This window comes from Fusarium graminearum, chromosome 4 (assembly GCF_000240135.3).
Source record: "Fusarium graminearum PH-1 chromosome 4, whole genome shotgun sequence".
Lineage (NCBI taxonomy): Eukaryota > Fungi > Ascomycota > Sordariomycetes > Hypocreales > Nectriaceae > Fusarium > Fusarium graminearum.
This window is the reverse complement of record NC_026477.1, coordinates 5,335,000-5,353,624: the sequence shown is the minus strand read 5'-3', so window position 1 is coordinate 5,353,624 and position 18,625 is coordinate 5,335,000. Positions and strand designations below refer to the sequence as shown.

The window sequence follows — 18,625 nt, the reverse complement described above, 5'->3', positions numbered from 1 at the left end:
GCATAAAAACCAATTGCTTGCTTATGAGCGCCCACCCTTATTTCATGAAAGTCGTATTCTTGCCGCCTGCGTATGGTTTAGAGATGCGATTGGGGTCGTGACGGATCTTGTAAATAAAGTCGACGATCACATCGTTCTCCTGTACGCCCATTCCATTGAAATGTTTGCGCACAGAGAGCGCAAGCTGGTCTTTGCTTTGTCGCCGGGCTTGCCGACGTCGGACCATGGTCGGAGAGTGCAAGCCAACGCTATTTGGCTGCGACAGAATCCATTGGCAGTATGGGCTGGAGAACGAGGTCGGGGTGTTCAGACGATGCTCGCGACGGTAAGCATGGAGGACATTTCGTTCGAAGAGAGTCCATGGCAGCTGTAAGAGACTCCGAGTCAGTATGAATGTAACAGAATGCAACCTGGAGGACGGGAGACCAGAAGAGCGATCAAAGATCATGGTAGGGAAGAGGGGGTTGACCAACGCTAGGGGGAACAGGCTCAGCAGGCGGCGGAGGAAGAACAGCAGCAGCATTCTGAACTTCTCGAAGATGGGAGTGGTTTTGTTGACTGGCGTTTCGGCGCATCTTTGTCGAAGAATGGCCGTTTCCGCCTTTTTCTTTGGAATTGGGAGCGTCCGACTTGGAGTCGTCGTGATTGCGGGAGGATTTTGCGGGAGGCATGGTGGGCTGTGGAAAAGTGCGTCGATGTCGATAGTGGTAATTTGAGTCGTCGTAGAAAATAAGGACAATGAGATCGAAAAGGACGGTACGTTACATAGTAGGATAAACAATGGCCGATTCGAGTGAGGAATTTGTGGGAGAGGAAATGAGGAAGGGGAGAGAGCTGGGTCAAGGCTGGTCGCTGTCGGTCGGCCCAGAAAAATAATGGAATTTGGGTCACGCACCACTGCTCCTGCCAGACCGGACGGGGGACTGTGTTGCGCTTGCGCCTGCCGCACCTTCGACGTCACAGCCCCAGCTCTCCAAGCGACCACAAAAATGGAAGGAATTAGGCCTACTGGTCAGGCAGGAGTGAAAGACCCTGAAAAAAGAACTCACCCAGCCATTACTTTTTAGCAAGTGAAATGGGTCACTTTTTTTTTTAGCAAAAGCTGCCTATACCCTTTTTTTTCCTTTTGCTCCTACGATGAACAGGCGTTGCAGGAATCAATTACACAAGAAAAGGCATAATTTATTCCAGAAGGCTTCTATTGAGTCAAGACAGGTACTTAATTTACTTTGGAGAAGCAGGGGACAGACGGGACATAAAGCCCGAGGGTCCGGCCCGGTGGGTGGCTCAAACGTCCTTGTCGGGCTGCCCGTACTCTTTCAGTTTAGGGAATGCTGCAAAGTTTATAACAAAGGATACTCCCCTCCTGGTGCCTCGCTGACGTCGATCGTCCCATTTCCGGTCGGTTCGAAGCGCCGAGATTTATGGTGTAAATATGTTCTCTACGGTCAGTCAAAAAGCAACTGTCAATTCTGGCTGGACCGACGATATGGGACAGGAACCGAGTGTGGGCTTTGCACACGGTCAACTGAGGAACTATTTGCATTCGTAATAACAAGAGACGAGCTCCGATATTCGGTATATCACTGCATTCTACCTTGGTATTTTTGGCCTCCACGTGCCTCTATTCGCTAGCAGCATGTCGTGCTTCACCTCCATTTGATGCCCCATAATCAACGGTGCCCCTCAGTAATAATGTTCCGATCATATGGATGGGTACAAAAGACAAGCGAGGTCACTTAGGTAAGGAAACTCCATTGTATCTTGATCGGTCAGACTAATATACTCTTATCGACTCATGTTTGCAGTATGGCCATATCACTAACTCTCAATATTCGCAATTATTACGTGCCTACTAGGTATCTCTCCGAGCATCCGATCAATTCAGCAGTGTTACTACGTTAGCTGTGAGTGGCCCCAAAAGCTGTCATGGGATCTCCCCGGGTGAGTGTCTAATGTAGTGGGACCCGTCTCGTCTGCCAACTAAAGACCCCCCACGTTACCGAAGAAGTTTAACTGCCGTGCTGGTGTGAGCCGATCAAATCGAACAGTCAATCGCTCGTAAAGCGCGGCATCGTCTTTATTATTAGCCACTTCAATCGTCTTGGGACGAGATCTAGAGACCCCATCTCCACCTGTGATCCGCCAGCATGGGACGAAACACGCAGTCACCTCTAATCATGTGCACTTCGTCTGCCAAGTAAACTGATTGACACATTGGAAGTCGGAGATTTTGTTAGGTTTCGAATGATTTGCCGCCTGCTATCATCAATTCGATTCTACTCGTTGGGCTGATATGGCCTATACTAGAGTATAATATGAAATACATGAACTGGTAGTTTTTGACCATGTCAGGGCTTCTCGACCTCCCTCCTTGGCCGAGAACTGTGCCTGCTGGTCCTGGTATCGACACTCGCTAAAGAACGATTACCAGTGCTATGCAGATCGAACGTATAGAGCCTGGCAGGTTCATATGTGTAACCATGTCGTGCATCGGAATCATAATCATAACGTAGGACAACATGAGCAATCCATCTAGTCAAGACACTCTAATCAACCAATACAGCTCAAAGACACCATGTGCACATTGAGCAACCAAGCTGTTGGCGATAGCCTGTTGTCATGCAGGATCCATTCATCTGGAGGGATGTTCCCCGGACTCTGATATTCCAAGTCTGCAAGTTCAGTTGTCCTATCTCCAGTACTCCGCAATCCATTACGTTGATGTTGAGGTTTCCATGAGTGGATGGAACTCAACATCTGCATGAAAGGCGACCAATAGAGAGCATTCCTGATAAGGGTGAACTACACGCTGGAGTTTGGGCAAATCAGGGCACTCGAATTAGGATGAACCTGCATACCTGGAGCAAATAGTTGCAGGTGGAGGAGATGCGAGCCAATGCCATTCCCAGTCAAATGTATCAGCCGCTGTGGAGAAGAGCAGAAGGGAAACCTGGGGAGCTAATCAGCCGACCTGTTGGCGCTGAGACAGTTGACAAGTCTCGAAGCTGCCCTGTTCTAACTTTTATTTTGTGTCTGAGCCTATAAGGAGCAGCACTAGAAATGTTGCTTGGTGTCATATCATTTTGCTGAGAAGGTCATCTTTCTTCTCAACTTCCAAGTCGTAGGGATACCACACCGTTCCTATTTCCAACCTTACATCCCTGTCCAGGTTGGTGACCAGAACAACCAGCCCTTGGACTTTGTGGTAGTACAACTCCATGTGAGTTGGAGGGAACGACAGCCTCGTTTAACTGCGGTCAGTAAGTGCCAAGTGTTGTACTGTGTCAATTTAGCAGCCATCTATGATTTATTTCTAGCAGATGACGAGTTTGACCATGAATGGCAGAAACTGAGATAGTAGCTGCAACGAAGTTATTAGTTGTTTAGATTTATCATATCAGACCAAGCCTACTAAAATTTTTAAACATAGGATCGAGAATCAAAAGCAAAAAAATAAAAAAATAAAAAAATAAAAAATAGGCGTACTGTACAGTGAGACGGTAAATCGTTGCCAGTTACAGTAGTTGAATCGTGCTGCAGATCAATGATCGCCAACCATACATGTAAGTAAGACTGGAGAAAGATAAAAAAGAAACATAAATAAAACGGCTGATATAAGTCTTTTCGTAGACAATCTTTGACTCGAGCTGAAAGAATTACGTACTGCAACCTTGAATAGGTAGGTACCTATCTATGATAAGCGTCTAATGGTGTAGATAGAATCGAGCTGATGAGCATGATTTGTGAAGCTTGAAGCGGCCCGCTGGCTACTAAGCAAGTAAAGTCATGGTGCGAGCGACGACGCAAGGACTACCTACTACGGCACCCAGGTATAATACAGGCAGCTCTGAATGGTCCACGGGGTTCCGGTTCCCTTCTTGGCTCGGGGAGAGTGGTCCGAGATTGATCGTGATATGTCGTCGATTGTAAGCGACTACCTACTAACCTACCTACCTATTGTATGCAGCATGCAAGAAAGAGAAAGCACAGACTGCGCTCTTTTTTATTCATTTACACTAAGGGCAGCATGGTTGGTTTCTGACCCAGTCAGTACCAAGTGCTTGTAGCGTAGCAATCAATGTCTTAGAAGATCCTTCTTACAAGGCCACAAATATGGTTTGGTTGATGCTTCATGACTAGCAGGATCTTGTCTTTTAGTAAACTGTCAAGATTCGACTCTAGTCAAAGGTGTTCTCCTGAACAATAAGCTGCGGGTTTAAAGTGAAAGAAGAGTCATGGATGCCCGGTCGCTTGAGGCAGACAGAAAAGTGAGAACAGACGTTATCACATCCAAAGCACAACATCCCTGTGCAACCCATCCTTCTTGGAGCCAGGGTCTTTTTATCCTGGTGTTGTGAAGGCTGGTCGACTCGGGAATGTCGGGTGTGCTATGTATTCATCATACAGGTGTGAATGACCTAGGCGTGCCCTTTTCTGTTGCTGATAACCATATTCTTCCTGACAGAACAGAATCGTCGTGTAAAACAAATCAGACATGAAAAGAATGAGATTCGAAATGAGGCTGCGCTAAATTGATTGTGCAGGGATATAGCAGTAGCGTGCGTGGAGAAGCAAGCGGACGCTTTACCGAGAAGGCAAAATGCATGGTACGAAAAGGGTTCAGGCTCCATTGGCATCCATGATGATATTGGCGGCTTGGGAGAGACCCTCGACCCTTTTACCTTTTACCCCATCCATTCCGTTAAAGTCCATTCAAATCCCCCCACTCTCTTCCCCCAGATCGCTCACTTCAGTTCAAGTTCAGTTCAGTTTACTCCAGCCCATCCCACGCCGCGAAGCTTGTACGGCCTATTGTTTACGTTACAACATACTCATACTATTTTTCTTAAACTTTTATTTGCTTCTTCTTTTGACTGATAGCCTTGGAGTTGCTTCTCATTATAGTCTACGAAGTACTGTTTCATTTGTATTGGTCTGTTCCTGATTACCTGCTAAGGTACAGACAAATCTCAGCCCCCTCAATCTAACGTTAGAAAAGAAACGTCTCTCTCTCTCGAGTGTACCCAGGTAATCTTATTAGCCGGTCTTTGTTTCTCTTTCCTCGTTGCTCTTCATCGGCTTCCAACATCCTTCTGTCACACTTGTGTTGCATCTGTTACACATCTGTGTATAATAAATCGACTCTCCAGGTAGGTAGCGATGACATTTTCTTCAATCTCTCACATCTATTTCAATCTCTCTCCTTCGTCACTCCTACTCTTCATCGACGCCACTTGGACCAGGCTGCAGGGACCGTATTCTGGCACCTATACCTGTAATACTTTTTTGCCTCACCAGAGCCAAGGAAATCACCAGATTACCGTGGATTATTGGACGATAGCAGTCAAATATGATCTCGTCTTTGCTGGTCGCTATTTATCACTCGTCAGACCCTATATCCAATATCGGGTCGAACCCCTTTGGTCTTCATTTCTCCTGCCTACATCGTTCGACCTCGCCCACCGCACGACAATGGAAGGATTATACCTCATGGGATCAAACTTCCAAGGATGATGTTGTTACAAACAACAGTCAAAGCGTCCCGTTCTTTTGCCGAACGTTAGGCGAGCTGTAGATAATCGACAACTTCATCTCGGCCTCATTGAAGAGACAGACAGACAGGCCTGTTCTATTCGACTGTACGGATACACACCCCCACGAAAGCCTCGCCCAGCGCCGCAATGACATCTCGCTCTCGGCAGCAGCCGCTTTCCAATCTTGACTTCTCCATACCAACCTAGTTGAAGGGCCATTTCAAGATAAACGGATCAATAATACGACAGCTCATAACCCTCGTTCTTTTGGGCTTCTCTACCGTCTCCAGTCATGTCATGGTTCCACATCCCGTCCTCCCCAAGCTGGCCCGTGGTTCCTCGATCCACCTCCCTCATTTTAGCCGCAGAAACACGCGACACTTATTGTCTTTCGCTGCTAACATAGCGGAACCAGTCCGACCGACCGTTGAGCCCTTATCGACTTTCAAGTCAGCATAGAGCCTGACGTCCGACTCGTATCCGGCAAACACCGACATTCCGTAGCACTGCGATTTATTGTGGCCGTTGCCAGTTCGTCGAGACACATCGAAGAAGCCTCGGAGCCCCATTCTGCCATGCGTTACCTGCAGCATCATATCGATTTATAGGGGTCTTTAACAGAGCAATCAACGTACACGATTTATTTCCGCCCAGTCCCAGTTCCACTCACGCGGCCCCCGGTCACAACCTAAGTCAACCCCGCTATTAGACCCAGCTGCAACGGCACGCTTTGCGACAGCGCAGCGCAGCGCAGTAAGGTAATTACCAACCGTCATATACATAGTACGCGCCTTGGCCTACCAACGCCTGGCTGTTGGCTATCTATTGCCTGCCGGTTTTTTTTTTGTGTACCGGCGTGACACTTCGGAGTCCTTATCGGCATATTTATTCGCTTCGTACTCATCAGCCTCCTCTAAGAACGGGTCATGGCATCTGTTATAACAAACCAAGTGAAACCAACTCTACCCATCTCTCCGGTAAGCTCCGGCGCAATGGGGACTCAAAATATATCGCCTCGCGATACTTCAGATGTCTCTGCGCGCGGTCGACGAAGAAGTCGCTCGCCCGAGAATGACGGCCATGAACAAGATCCAAGAGGCGAAGGAAACCAAGACGGCCCAAATGGCGCATCCTCAAACTCAGACGGCCCAGGCCCTGCCAGAAAGCGAAGACGTAGCCGAAAGGGTTTGGACAAGAGGTTTGAGTGCAGTGCTGAAGGTTGCGGAAAGAGCTATTCAAGAGCGGAACACTTGTATGACTTGATCTTGTGCAACTCAACGACACATGTGCTGACATGGAACACAGATATCGACATCAACTCAACCACAACTCTAAACAAACCTACCACTGCACCTTTCCCAACTGCACACGGACATTCGTCAGAGGAGATCTTCTCAAACGACATATGGACCGACACGCGGCAAAAGGCTCACAGCTTAATCAACGGGATAGCATGGCCGGACACATGGGGCCCGTTATTGCCCCTGGTCAACCACCCAACTTCAGCCGAAATAACTCTATCGATTACGGAAAGTCGCAGCCAACAAACATGTCTTACCAAACGTCGCAAATCCCAACACCCAGCCCTTATTCGCCTATGGGTAATGCTCCAACAGGGATGTACCAAAACGGACCTATGCCTAATGGCATGGAAACCTACATGTCTCCAACTCAGGGTTACGACAATCGCACGCCGCAGCTTAGCCAACCTCAATCACCTGCAATGTCGCAACGACCTTCAATATCAGCCGGCAATTCGCAATACAACGTTATGTCTCCCATTGCCAATCAACATGGTTTCCCAAACCAACAAAACGTGGCACAGAACTCTTCCTTTATCAGCCAGCAGAACGTCATGCCTATGAATTTGCCTCCTGCCCAGTACTCTAGTGGTCCCGATTCTACAGTTGTCACCTCGGCGGAGTACTCGGAGCCAGGCACCACGCAAGCTAGCGAGATGATGATGCTTGACCAGATGTCCATGCCTGCGACGGTCCCTGTCTTTGGAGAGGGTGGTGATCTGAACAAATCGCCTTACGTCGGAATGCCTGAGGATTTCATGGCTTATCTTTTTAACTCTCCAAGCCAGGCCATGACTCCGGTTATGGGTCCTAACTACACCAAGTCAGTAGCCCTCCATGATTCACGAGTAACTGTACTAACCCCCATCCAGTTATGCGGAGCTGCAAGGCAACCAGTTCAACGTATCCCTTCTGGGCACTGACAGTAATTCGCTGGGATATTTCCCGACCGCTCCCCAGCAGGTTATGGCTGTCAACAATCTTCTCGATCAACAGGTTCCCGAAGCTACGATATCCGAGGAGAAAAGCCAAGAGCTGTTCGACTTCATCAAAGAACGCTTCCATGATAACAAGCACGCCCCACCTGATCGCCAGTGGGCCGACTTAATAGAAGGTGATCGCGCGAATGGCGGCCACATGTTGAGCAAGAGGATGATGCAGGCTTACATTGGCTCTTACTGGTACCATTTCAGCGACCAGATGCCCATACTCCACAAGCCTACATTCTCGCCTGACAGAACTCCGAACCTCTTGTTGCTTGCTATGATGGCTATCGGAGGTGCTTGTTTAGATCGGACACATGGACACAAAGTGACGAGAGCAAGTGCTCAGCTGTCCAACTTCCTTGCATGGCATCTCCGTTGGGATATTTTCATGGATGTCAACTTCCGACCGCCTGCTAAACTATGGATCTTCCAATCCCTGATTCTGCTTGAACTGTATGAGAAGATGTTTGCTACAAGGGAACTCCACGAACGGGCCCACATCCACCACGCCACCACAATTACTTTAATGCGAAGAGGACGGTCCCTGATCGGCAAATCTGCATTAGATTCTCCGCCAAACCCCCGTGATGGGTCCAACGGTTCTCGACAGTCCTCCACCTCCAGCACCACTGGAACCGCCGATAAGTGGTGGGAGCACTGGGTCACCAACGAAGCGACCAGACGTGCGGCCTTCGCTGCATTCATCGTCGATTCTATCCATGCCACCATGTTTGGCCATTCAGCGGTCATGGTCGCTCATGAGATGCGACTTCCTCTCCCATGCGATGAATCTATGTGGCGAGCTGGAAGCAGTTCTGAGGTCTGGAGAATTGAATCGAATCTGCTGTCGAATGGTATCAAGCCAACTTCATTTTTAGAGGGCCTCAAGCGAACATTGAGTGGCCAAGATGTTCACACAACTTCATTTGGCAGAACAGTCCTCATGACAGGCCTCTTGAGCGTATCATGGCACATGCACCAGCGAGATCTTCAGGTCAACGTCCTTGGTGGTGGTATTATCCAAGCTCTGGGTGGCCGTGACCGATGGCGAGCCACTCTCACTCGAGCATACGACACTTGGAAAGCAGATTTCGATAAGCACTTGGAGCGAAACGAAGCGGCTGATCCTTACCAGGATGACTCTACTAAGAGGCAAGAGTTCAATGTCGTGTTCGAAAGCCGGACAGTTTTACACCATCTGGCTCACATGGCTATGCACGCGGATATTGTTGACTGTCAAATGTTTGCTCGGGCAAAGCGTCTGCTTGGCCGAACTATTGGGCCCCAAGAATTCAACAGTGCTCAAAGGCGGATCAAAGACCACTGGGCACATTCAGCAAGGGCCAGAGATGCTGCCTTTTATGCAATCAAGTTTCTATGTTCCGTTCTGGCTCCTGATCAGGTGTCTCCGGCGCACGCTGGCGGTTATCATCTTGATGAGCCATACGACGCCCGCGACGATGTCCTCCTGAACCGGCCATGGGTCATGTACTTTGCTGCTCTAGTCGTCTGGAGTTATGGCTTCGCGCTCGAAGGTCCCTGCCCGAACATCCCACTTCCTACCAATAAACAAGAGAAACTTCAGCACATGAGAACCTATTTCATCAAATTTGGCACGATTGAGAATCCGGCCGATCTACAGAACAGAACAGGGTTTAACTCGAACACAGCTCTTCTCATGGTCCTTAAGGATACATTCGAGACAACACGCTGGGAACTCCTCCACGAAGCTGCTACGTTGTTGAATAACTGCATCGTCTTGAATCAGGGCGGGACGATCGCTTGAGTGTAAGAAGGCATCACCTTACGATATGGTACTAGCCAACGTGGTGACTCGAACATAGACAAGATATAAATGGGTAGGGACGGCGTGTTGGAACAAATTAAAATCGTACGAGATATGACGGATGGAACGGCATGATTTATTTAGATAGAGTCTCATATGTCGGGCTGCCTTTTGCTTTAGTATACCCCTAGTGTTATTTTGCAGAATGCAATTGTTTTCAAGCGAATATTTCAACGAATCATGAATCTCAGTCCAAAGTCTCGGTGAACACAAAAAGGTGAGTGTTATGCTGACTGCTATTGATATATATGCAAACATAACACATCCAACAGGTATGCGCCACTGGTCAGTGGTAACATATTCTAGATAGTGTACAAGTCTCCTTCTCATCGTCCTGTCAAACTGGATCCGCCATCATACTGCACACTACTTCTTCGGAGGAACGACATGGGACTGTTAAGCCGCTTCGTTGGCGCTCCGTCGTTACCTCCCAAAACACCAGGCGGCAGTCCAAGTGTTGGGATACTAGCTTCAGGTACCGCCTCCAACGCTGGCGCTGTTGCAGGCGTGCCTTGAACCCTTTGGCCCTTTTCTAAAGCCTCTCTGTAAAACTCCTCAAGTGCTGTCTTGTTCTTGCAGAACTCGTCAATCTCGGTATTGAGTGCATCGGGGTCAGGGGATGTTGCGGGTGTAGGTTTGTTGTGTTGTTGGTCAGCTGGTTTTAGCGCTGGCGAGTGGAAATAGTGTGTTGGCTTGAGGAGGGGCGAAGATAGCGTTGCTGATTCTGCCATTCCAAAGGTTGAGTAGGGGCCATATGATGCCATGCGACCGCCGCGCTCTACCAAAGGTGGGGGGTCGATTGAACGCATGCCCGCGGGCCGGTTGCTGTACAGACGGTTTGCCAGAATCAAGAGATCACCTTCATCCGTGATCTCGGCCAAGAGGGTACCACTGCGATGGATGTATTGGGTGTACTTATAATCAGGCTTACCCCATGAGTAGCTCACATCAACGTTGCTCGGGAAATTGGATGCCGCTTCTGTATCCAGGACAAAATCGAACTTCTTAAGAATCGCTGTTTGGTAGAAGTGCTTGTTTGGAGATGTAGTTGGGCCCAGGGAGTTGGGATCGATATACGTCTCGGGCTTCTGATCTGGAGGACGAGCTGCCAACTTGATGTGATATGGTTTCCTGAAAGGATTCGTCTCGGTAATCGTGCATGCCTCCTTGATAGGTAATTCGACAAGTCGCAAACCGTATTGGCTGGCTTCTCGGGCCCAGCTCTCGACTGCGTCTTCCACCAGCTTTGTCGTCACATTCATCCAATCAATGCGAATATGGTAACATCCGTCAGGGTTATGGAGGCGGTCATAATGTAGGTCAATCCTCTCTGGTCTGTACGACCGCTTTCGATGGTCAACATCGTACTTCATGACCTTGCTAAGCACGACTCTGGGCCGCTTTCCACCATGGTGGAGTGATATAGTCGGTGTTGTTGAAGTTGACGCAGGGGAACCACTTTCTTCACCCGAACGAGCCGACATCAAAGTCCGAGGTGAATCTCGATTCGAAGATTCGACACTTGGGGTTGGCGGTACCGGAGTGCGTCGAGTGTTGAACCATCCTACGTGAGGCTTGGCAAACTCACTGGCAATTTGATAGTAGTAATTACCATCTCGGAACTGGTGGCGCTTGTCAACGTGAACAAATATACCCTTGTCTTTGGGATTTGCAGCCTTGAGTTCATCATGCGCCATCAGAGCATTGCCCAGGGCCTCGGCGTCTTCCCGAGTGTCGAGATCCTCGAAGTTGTCAAGCAGCCATGTCACCATATCAGATCCGATGAAACAAGCAGAGTAGAGGCGAAGATGCCATCTACGGTTTTGCAGCCTAACACCTCCATTCTCAACAGGTTGCTGCATGGCATCAGCCAGTGTGGATAAGTTCAGATTGGATTTCTTGAAACGCTCCTTAGCTGACACTAATCCCTTTCGATTAGCACCCTCCACTCCTTCCGTGAGAGGGAGTGTTTCAACTTCGGCGGTAATAACCACTGAAGGATCATCAGTTTTCCACACGATATCTAGAGGATTTGGGTCTCGTCGTCGCTTCTGTTGAGCAACTGAATGATACCTCCGCTCAGACAGAGGAATGTAGCGATATTTTTGCCAGGATTGGGCAAGACGCTTGATGCCTTCGATTCGTACCTCTTCAGCGTGGTCCCCGGTCTGTGTCCTTGATATTGGGACATCCTTTCGCAAGACAGGGATAAGGACAAATCTTGCACGCCAGAAGCGAAGGCTGTCTGACATTTCATTGTGATGCCCAGCAATGTAAGAATCAATCATGTTCCAGTTGCGATCAGTGCGAGGAGTCAGGAGGTCAATCTCGCGCGCTTCATAAGTATCATCCAGCAATGTGCGGATCGCAGGCTTGTAAATGGGTGAGAAACCTTGTGAGGTAAATGAAGTATCTGTAGGCTTTCGCATAAAGATGTTTACTTCAACTTCCGTGCCATTGACGCATGAAAGTTGATGAATGCTGTTGCCAACTGACAAGAAGATACTAGTGCCATCCTCCAGGGGTTGGTCTCTCGAGAATATGTCACCGATTTTTATCAAGTTCTGTCCAAAGGCACGAGCAACCAATGGCCCTACCACAACTTGGAAACCCTGGGTGAACCGCAAGCTGATGAGCTCTTGAATAAATTCCTGTCGCGACTTGGGCGTCTCGACTAGGTCGTCATCTGCATCCTGCTCGACAGTGTACGGATGACGATGGTACTCCGTGTCAAACTGTGTCTTTGAAGGGAAGTACTCTGTGGTGAGAGGTACAGACGCAGGACAACAAAGAGCTTTCCACTTCTGAACCTTCATTTGGGTGATCTGAGGATAAACATGTTGCCATCGGCTATATAACACAGTATCGTCGATTGCAAGGCTTTCCGGGTTCGAGGGGTTTACAAGAGTCAGCCATGGAGTTATAGCAGTAGTAGGCGAGAGAGTTGTAGGTAGATCTTGAACAGCATCACTCAGTACACCAGCACGCAGTTTGTTTGTGTATAGCTTCTGTGCATCGTCAGCACGAAGGGCTTCCGAGTATCTGAGGTCGCGATCGTCGTCCCGCTTCGGCTGGCGATTATTAAATGAGGAGCCGATCGTGGTAGACGCGGTCCTCAGCTGCATGGCAGCCACATCGAGGCCGGAATTGTTTCTTTTGAGAATAGGAATGCTGGGAGTCATCGGCACCCCTTCAATGATGGTATCAGGGGCATCCAGTCGATATTTCTGGATCGAAACTGATGACGGGTGGCTGGTGATTGTCTGCGGAGAACTTGGACGTAGCTCTGGGCGGATGCGAGGCGTTGACGGTTGTTTTCCTTCGCCAGAAGAGACACCAGAAGCATTAACAGTCTCGGCCTTGATCTCTGCAACTACGGCCTTGGGAGCAGCAATACCAAATCCGCGCTGGCCAAGACTGATCTGCCTCATCAGCTTGGGCTGCTTCGCTATTTGTTTGGGGGGTTTCGGCGTTGGTTCAGCGCTCTTTTTGAGACTGGTTGGAGATGGCTTGTCGCCATCTGTAATATTCATTGACAACTTCCTTGCCGAAGCACCACCAAGAATTGGGGCCCTTTTTTCAGGGAGTGAAGTTCCATAAAGACCAGAATCCTCCGCCAACTGTCTTCTAGTAATTTCATCCAAGTCCTTGGCATACCTTGACGAGTGATGCCGACTGCGGCCATGAGAAATTTTGGCCCGGTGGTCATCAAACTCTTGCAATTGCTTCCACAGTGATTTTTCACCAGGCCTTGCCAATCTGTCTGGAACGAATCTTTGGAACCCGGATGTGTGTTCGAAAAGACCCTCTGGTGCTCGTCTGCTGGGAATGTAGACAGTGTCGTTGATACCAGTGTTCCGATATTTCTGCGACGATGGTGGCTCAGTGATATTGGCGGGGAAATGAGTGTCGACTTGCAAAGGTGTCGTTTCTATCTCGTTCGTTTCAAGGACACTTCTCATTTGCAACGCGTACATGCGGCATCGAATGTTGAACTCGTCCTCGTCGTCTTGCATGACCTTGTTAGACACAGACAAGGCAATACCCTCGTACGAAAGAGCCTCATCAGACGCTCCAGTCCAGAAAGAGACATGAAGCCATTGCGGAAGCGCAAAGCACCATTGGTCGCTTGTTGCCATGGATATAAGGGGGTCAGCACGGCGTGAAAGGCTCATCCCTTTCGAAGGCGAGAATGATTCGCCAAGAGATTGATAGCTTCCTATCACCGGCGTAGGGTGGTTCGGCGTGCTGTCACGACTGTGGAATGATCTCGAGAAACTTGACCGATGAGCATGGCCATGATCGTCAGAATACTGCGGGTTGCGATACTTGAAAAGAGGCACTGAATGCAGCGGCATTTTAGGCATGCATATCAGATCAATACCAATACCATTCCCCACCAATGCTTCGGTGGTTCTCCGCAAGGTCTCATAGTCTACCTCAAAAACACCAGAGCCAGGACTGATTACCGCAATTGAAATCCCGGTCCTGGTGAGGTCTCTGTCAATATGATCATGGGCAAACTGAGATGAAGCTAGGTTGATTGCCTCTAGGACATTGCCATACATGGCATAAGTTGACTCAGCCTTGACACGAGACGAGGGGGTATCTTTAGGGATAGAGTCCGGACCGTTGATCTCGGCCTGAGCGTTAAGCTTGTGGTGATACAAACTGATATCCCGGCGGAAGAAGTTGAATTCTACCTTCAACTGGTGCAGGATCTTTGTCCATTCCCCACTGCCCATTTCGCTGACTACGACTCGGTAAAAGTCTTTGTATGGTCGGCGCAGCCCAGATGGTTGTATGCCAGTGTAAAAGTCACCAGCGAGCCCATCGAACTCGGCTGTCAACCCCGTATCATATTCTACACGTGCAAAGAGCACGATACTGACCAGATGTTTGGCCTTAAGCATAGCCCATCTCTTGAACAGAGCGGGAAGAAACCCGTTAACGACCTTGTTAAACATGATTTCGCCAGAGCTTTCCGCATCGAATTCCCACATTTCTTTAGCCATCTGGATGAAGAGTACGTATCTCGCTGATTCGCTCCGAAAGATGGGCCGAGTGTCGCGGGTAAAGAAGGCAGAGTGCGTCTTGCGGCTATCCACATAAATTGCAGTGACTTGCGCCTTGATGGTGCCCATGAACAAGACCGATTGGCCTTTGTAAACGGTTCTTCCTGTCAGCTCTCCGACAGTCATTCTCCAAATGTCTGATCTAGATAGATATTGGTCTTTGAAAGATAATTCTACGTGAGAAGCTTCGGTAGCTGGATTCTTTGCGTCCACCTTGGTTGAGATTAGCATCATGTATCTCATCTTGGGAGGGATCCCTCACCATTGTCAAGAGCACCTGGGAACCTTTCTTCATCCCAAACGCATCAGCAATATGCTTCAAGACATAGACCTCAACGTCAGGATTCCGCGTCTTGGTCTCCTGAGGCATATCTTTGGCGACAAAGAAATACTTGAAGCCCGCGCCATCCCCATTTTGAGTTCCTGACGTTCCCTTGGAAGCATCTTGATTTTGCTTGCTACTGGAACCATGCCCAGCCGAGATCTTTCGCAGGTCGTCCCTCGCAGTCGAGATACACATCAACATTCCAGGCTTCACATCGGCACCCACTACATCGAAATTGAGCAGGACCTCGTCCCGGGTATAACCTTCGTTGACCGTCACAGTACATCGGCGTTCTATTCTTGTTCGCTTCTCATCTTTGATAGTGGAATGGGTCGATATGCTCGCAGGGGAAACAGGAGCCTCAGCATGGGAGCGATCTAAGCTCGACTTGCTATACTGTCGCCAGTGCGGCGGTCCCATGCGCGGGACCGGGTTCCTGGTGGTACCATTTCGTGACATGGGATCGGGCTGTCGCTCGCTCGCTATAGAGAAAGATTCGACAGAGCGCGATGTGATCCTGTAGCTCGCATGTTGCTCTGAATGGATTGATCCGATTGACTAAGCCGATCGCGAGGCTGTTGATGGAGAATCGCTTGTCGCAAGCGGGCATGGTCAGTAGCATGAGCACTGGAACGTGAGGTTGGCGGTCGCGGCAGAATCATTTCACCGCCTTCCTCAAGCAAGCATCACTGTGTAATATGATTGGGTACTGCTGATAGCTGTCGTACAGTGCTAAGTGTACTCTGTTTTAAAGCTTGGATGAGATAAATCTCGGCTTATGCACAAAGTAATGATTCTTTGAATAAACAAACTTACAGTTAACATTATAGGACCCAGGTATTCGTAGATCATGTGGGACCTTTTCTGTTGTCTGTCATCACGCCGTTGTAGATCGCCATAATCGCATAACATCAACAATCTTGGGGGAAGGCATTATTAATCTCGCATTTATTGAGACTTTCTAGCTAAGAATTGACCTTGCCTCCAACGCCCGTCGCTTTGCACACTGATATAGTAGTCACCGCGGCCTTAACGATTGTACTGGAATAAATCCTCAACAAATTTCAAATTTCAAATAAACTTTGTACAGGCACTTGCTTAATCGGAATCCATGTGAAATCATTGGAAGCAAGGGCGGGTAGCCACAGGTGGGCCAAAAAGTATATAAACATCAATAAGAAATGCCTTGTAACAAGGCCGTGGCTTGGATCAGGAAACTGATGGAAGTGTAATCCTTGGAGAGATCAACTTGACTCGTCTGAGTGAGTAGGGTACCCTGTTCTCTGGTCAGTAAAAAGTTGAAAGAGGCCAGTGGGTTTGACTTACACCAAGAGCATACAGCAATGATGGAATAAAGACAAATAAGAAGCCAGCCCTCCAGCCAGTGGCTCTTGCCGTCTGCGATCAGATAGTTGACGAGCAAGACAGCTACAAACATAGTCGCAACCTGGAACAAGTCGAAACTCAAGTTCATGTCGTCGTTGCCCATTCCCCAGCCGATAATAACCAGTAGAGGGATCAGAAAGAGGGCAACCTGCATGGAACTGCCGACCGCAACCCCAATAGCCAAATCCATCTTGTCCTTGATTGCAACAGTCACGGCGGTCGCGTGCTCGGCCGCATTGCCTACAATTGGCAACAAGATCAAGCCGACGAACTCCTCTGAAACGCCTCCTGTTTTCGTAACGGCGTCGATAGAGTCAACCATGAACTCAGCGCAAAGGGCGATCAAAACGGTGGCAGTTGTCAGCGTAGCGACTGCCACCCAGAAGTGCAGTTGAGGCTCCTCCTCTTCATCTTCGTCTCCCTCGGACTTTGGCAGTCGGTGAGGGTTCATGAGCATCTCGGAGAGGCGCTCGTTCTCCTCACGTCCAGTCATGCCACCACCGATAAGAGCGCCTGGAACCATGATACCTTGACGGATGTTGCCGCCACCTCCACGCGACCAAGGTTTCGCGGCAACCTTCTGGCCTTCTTGTCGGAAAGTGCTTGAGTGGGTCTTGAGCTGGAACAGCAGGTAGGCCGCGTATACAATGAGAAGAATTACTGCCGTGCCTCTTGAAAGCCGGGCAACATTAGTGGCCGGTGTGTTTTTGGCTTGGTCGAAAACTGTTGGTACTATGACAGAAGCGACTGCCAAGGCGAGCATGCTACAACATCTTGTTAGCAAAATATTGACTAAGCCATGTTTCGTCAGCTTACCTGGCCGCAGTCTGGGCCACTGTTTCGTTGAAGTATTGGGCTTCACGTCGCAGGCCGCCGAAGAAGAAACAGAAGCCAAGCACCAAAAGAAGGTTACTCAGAATTGATCCCACCAAAGAGGTTTGAACGATAATAACCTTTCCATCTACCAAAGCCAATATAGCCACAATGAGTTCAACGGCGTTTCCGAAAGTAGCATTGATTAGACCTCCCAGAACTTCACCGGTCCGTAGAGCGATTTCTTCTGTGGCAAAACTAAGGATGGCGGCAAGTGGGATGATGGCGATGAAGTTGACCACGAATACGGCAATTCGGTTCACGCTGTGGATGTAATTGAGAGCGATACCGACAGGGGCGGCGATGAGAAGAATGTTGATATAGGAATTGAGAAAGGTCCTCTCAAGTTGGTTCCGGACGGTAAAAGGTTCCTTTGGCTCGACATGACGGAACAATTTTGATGACTGTCGTCTGTCAAGTTTCCTCTTTTCCAGGTCAACATTTTGGTCAGTGGCGGCTGGAACGTCTTCGCGTTTTCTGTTTCGTAGTTGGTTCTCATCGCCGACGAGTGAGCGCTGTGATGTAGGAATGTCGTCGCTTCCGTCCATGGGCGAACCTCCTCCAACCATTTTCTCTCGATCGTATCCGTCTTCTTTGCTTCTTCTCGCATCCGTCATTGTCTCTGCTGCTGACCACTCTCTGGCTGGTCCACTTCGGCCAGGCTCAGTGACTGCGTGTGTCAACTCTTCTCCAGTTGTGTGGTCTCGGGTACGTTGTTGTCCTTCTAATCCGGCTTCGGAGAGAGTGCGCGATCGACGGTTCCAGGCGACGTGACGAAATGGGTTCCAAGATTGATCGGTACTGGTGCGACTGAGGTTGTGCGCTTGGCGCTTGATGTTGAAGTGGTTGACTGTCACGATATGAGTGAGCAAAAAATAATAAGAATAAGAATAACAAATGCTATGCGTGAGAATTGCAAAATCGGCTACTGGAGACAAGGCAAATGTGAAAAGTCAAGAAAGGGGACCTTACAGGTAGACATCGCCAAGAACTGGGGTCCAAGTTCAGAGGTGCGTGGGTCAGCGGATGTTGCGTGTGTGCGTGTCACTCACGGCAGTGCAAAGTAAAATAGGTAAATAAAAAATAAGGAAGAACTGCCAAGAATTCGAGAAGGGGGAAGGGCTGGTGGTGGGCACCGTTTTGTTGATTCCCTCTAGCTTGAAAGCCAACGGTGAGGTCACCCGTTTTTTTTTTCGCTTTCCCCTTTAATAACTACCTTTCATTTCCCTGAAAAAGGATCTGTGTCTCCCTCTGTTATGCTGCATGTGCTGCCCAACTTGTGTCACTGGCCGGTTG

General features: G+C 49.0%; 5 protein-coding genes across 5 annotated transcripts; 1 reads left to right on the top strand and 4 right to left on the bottom strand.

Moving 5' to 3' along the window:
- Positions 1–37: 37 nt before the first annotated feature.
- FGSG_13638 (uncharacterized protein) lies at positions 38–523 on the bottom strand (the record flags this gene model as incomplete). The annotated part of the gene is made up of 1 exon (XM_011329625.1): positions 38–523. The coding sequence occupies one exon, from the start codon at positions 521–523 to the stop codon at positions 38–40; it is 486 nt and encodes a 161-aa protein (XP_011327927.1).
- A 5,367-nt stretch (positions 524–5,890) lies between these two features.
- Positions 5,891–6,319, bottom strand: FGSG_13639 (uncharacterized protein; the record flags this gene model as incomplete). The annotated part of the gene is made up of 2 exons (XM_011329624.1): positions 5,891–6,121; positions 6,173–6,319. The coding sequence occupies 2 exons, from the start codon at positions 6,317–6,319 to the stop codon at positions 5,891–5,893; spliced, it is 378 nt and encodes a 125-aa protein (XP_011327926.1).
- Positions 6,320–6,529: 210 nt separating this feature from the next.
- On the top strand, positions 6,530–9,610 carry FGSG_09770 (uncharacterized protein; the record flags this gene model as incomplete). The annotated part of the gene is made up of 3 exons (XM_011329623.1): positions 6,530–6,789; positions 6,843–7,661; positions 7,711–9,610. The coding sequence occupies 3 exons, from the start codon at positions 6,530–6,532 to the stop codon at positions 9,608–9,610; spliced, it is 2,979 nt and encodes a 992-aa protein (XP_011327925.1).
- A 386-nt stretch (positions 9,611–9,996) lies between these two features.
- Positions 9,997–15,529, bottom strand: FGSG_13640 (uncharacterized protein; the record flags this gene model as incomplete). The annotated part of the gene is made up of 2 exons (XM_011329622.1): positions 9,997–14,958; positions 15,008–15,529. 2 exons carry the CDS (start codon positions 15,527–15,529, stop codon positions 9,997–9,999), a joined length of 5,484 nt encoding a protein of 1,827 aa, XP_011327924.1.
- A 472-nt stretch (positions 15,530–16,001) lies between these two features.
- On the bottom strand, positions 16,002–18,311 carry FGSG_13641 (uncharacterized protein; the record flags this gene model as incomplete). Its single annotated transcript, XM_011329621.1, has 4 exons — positions 16,002–16,346; positions 16,397–17,220; positions 17,273–18,179; positions 18,302–18,311. 4 exons carry the CDS (start codon positions 18,309–18,311, stop codon positions 16,315–16,317), a joined length of 1,773 nt encoding a protein of 590 aa, XP_011327923.1. The 3' UTR covers positions 16,002–16,314.
- Between the last annotated feature and the right edge of the window lie 314 nt (positions 18,312–18,625).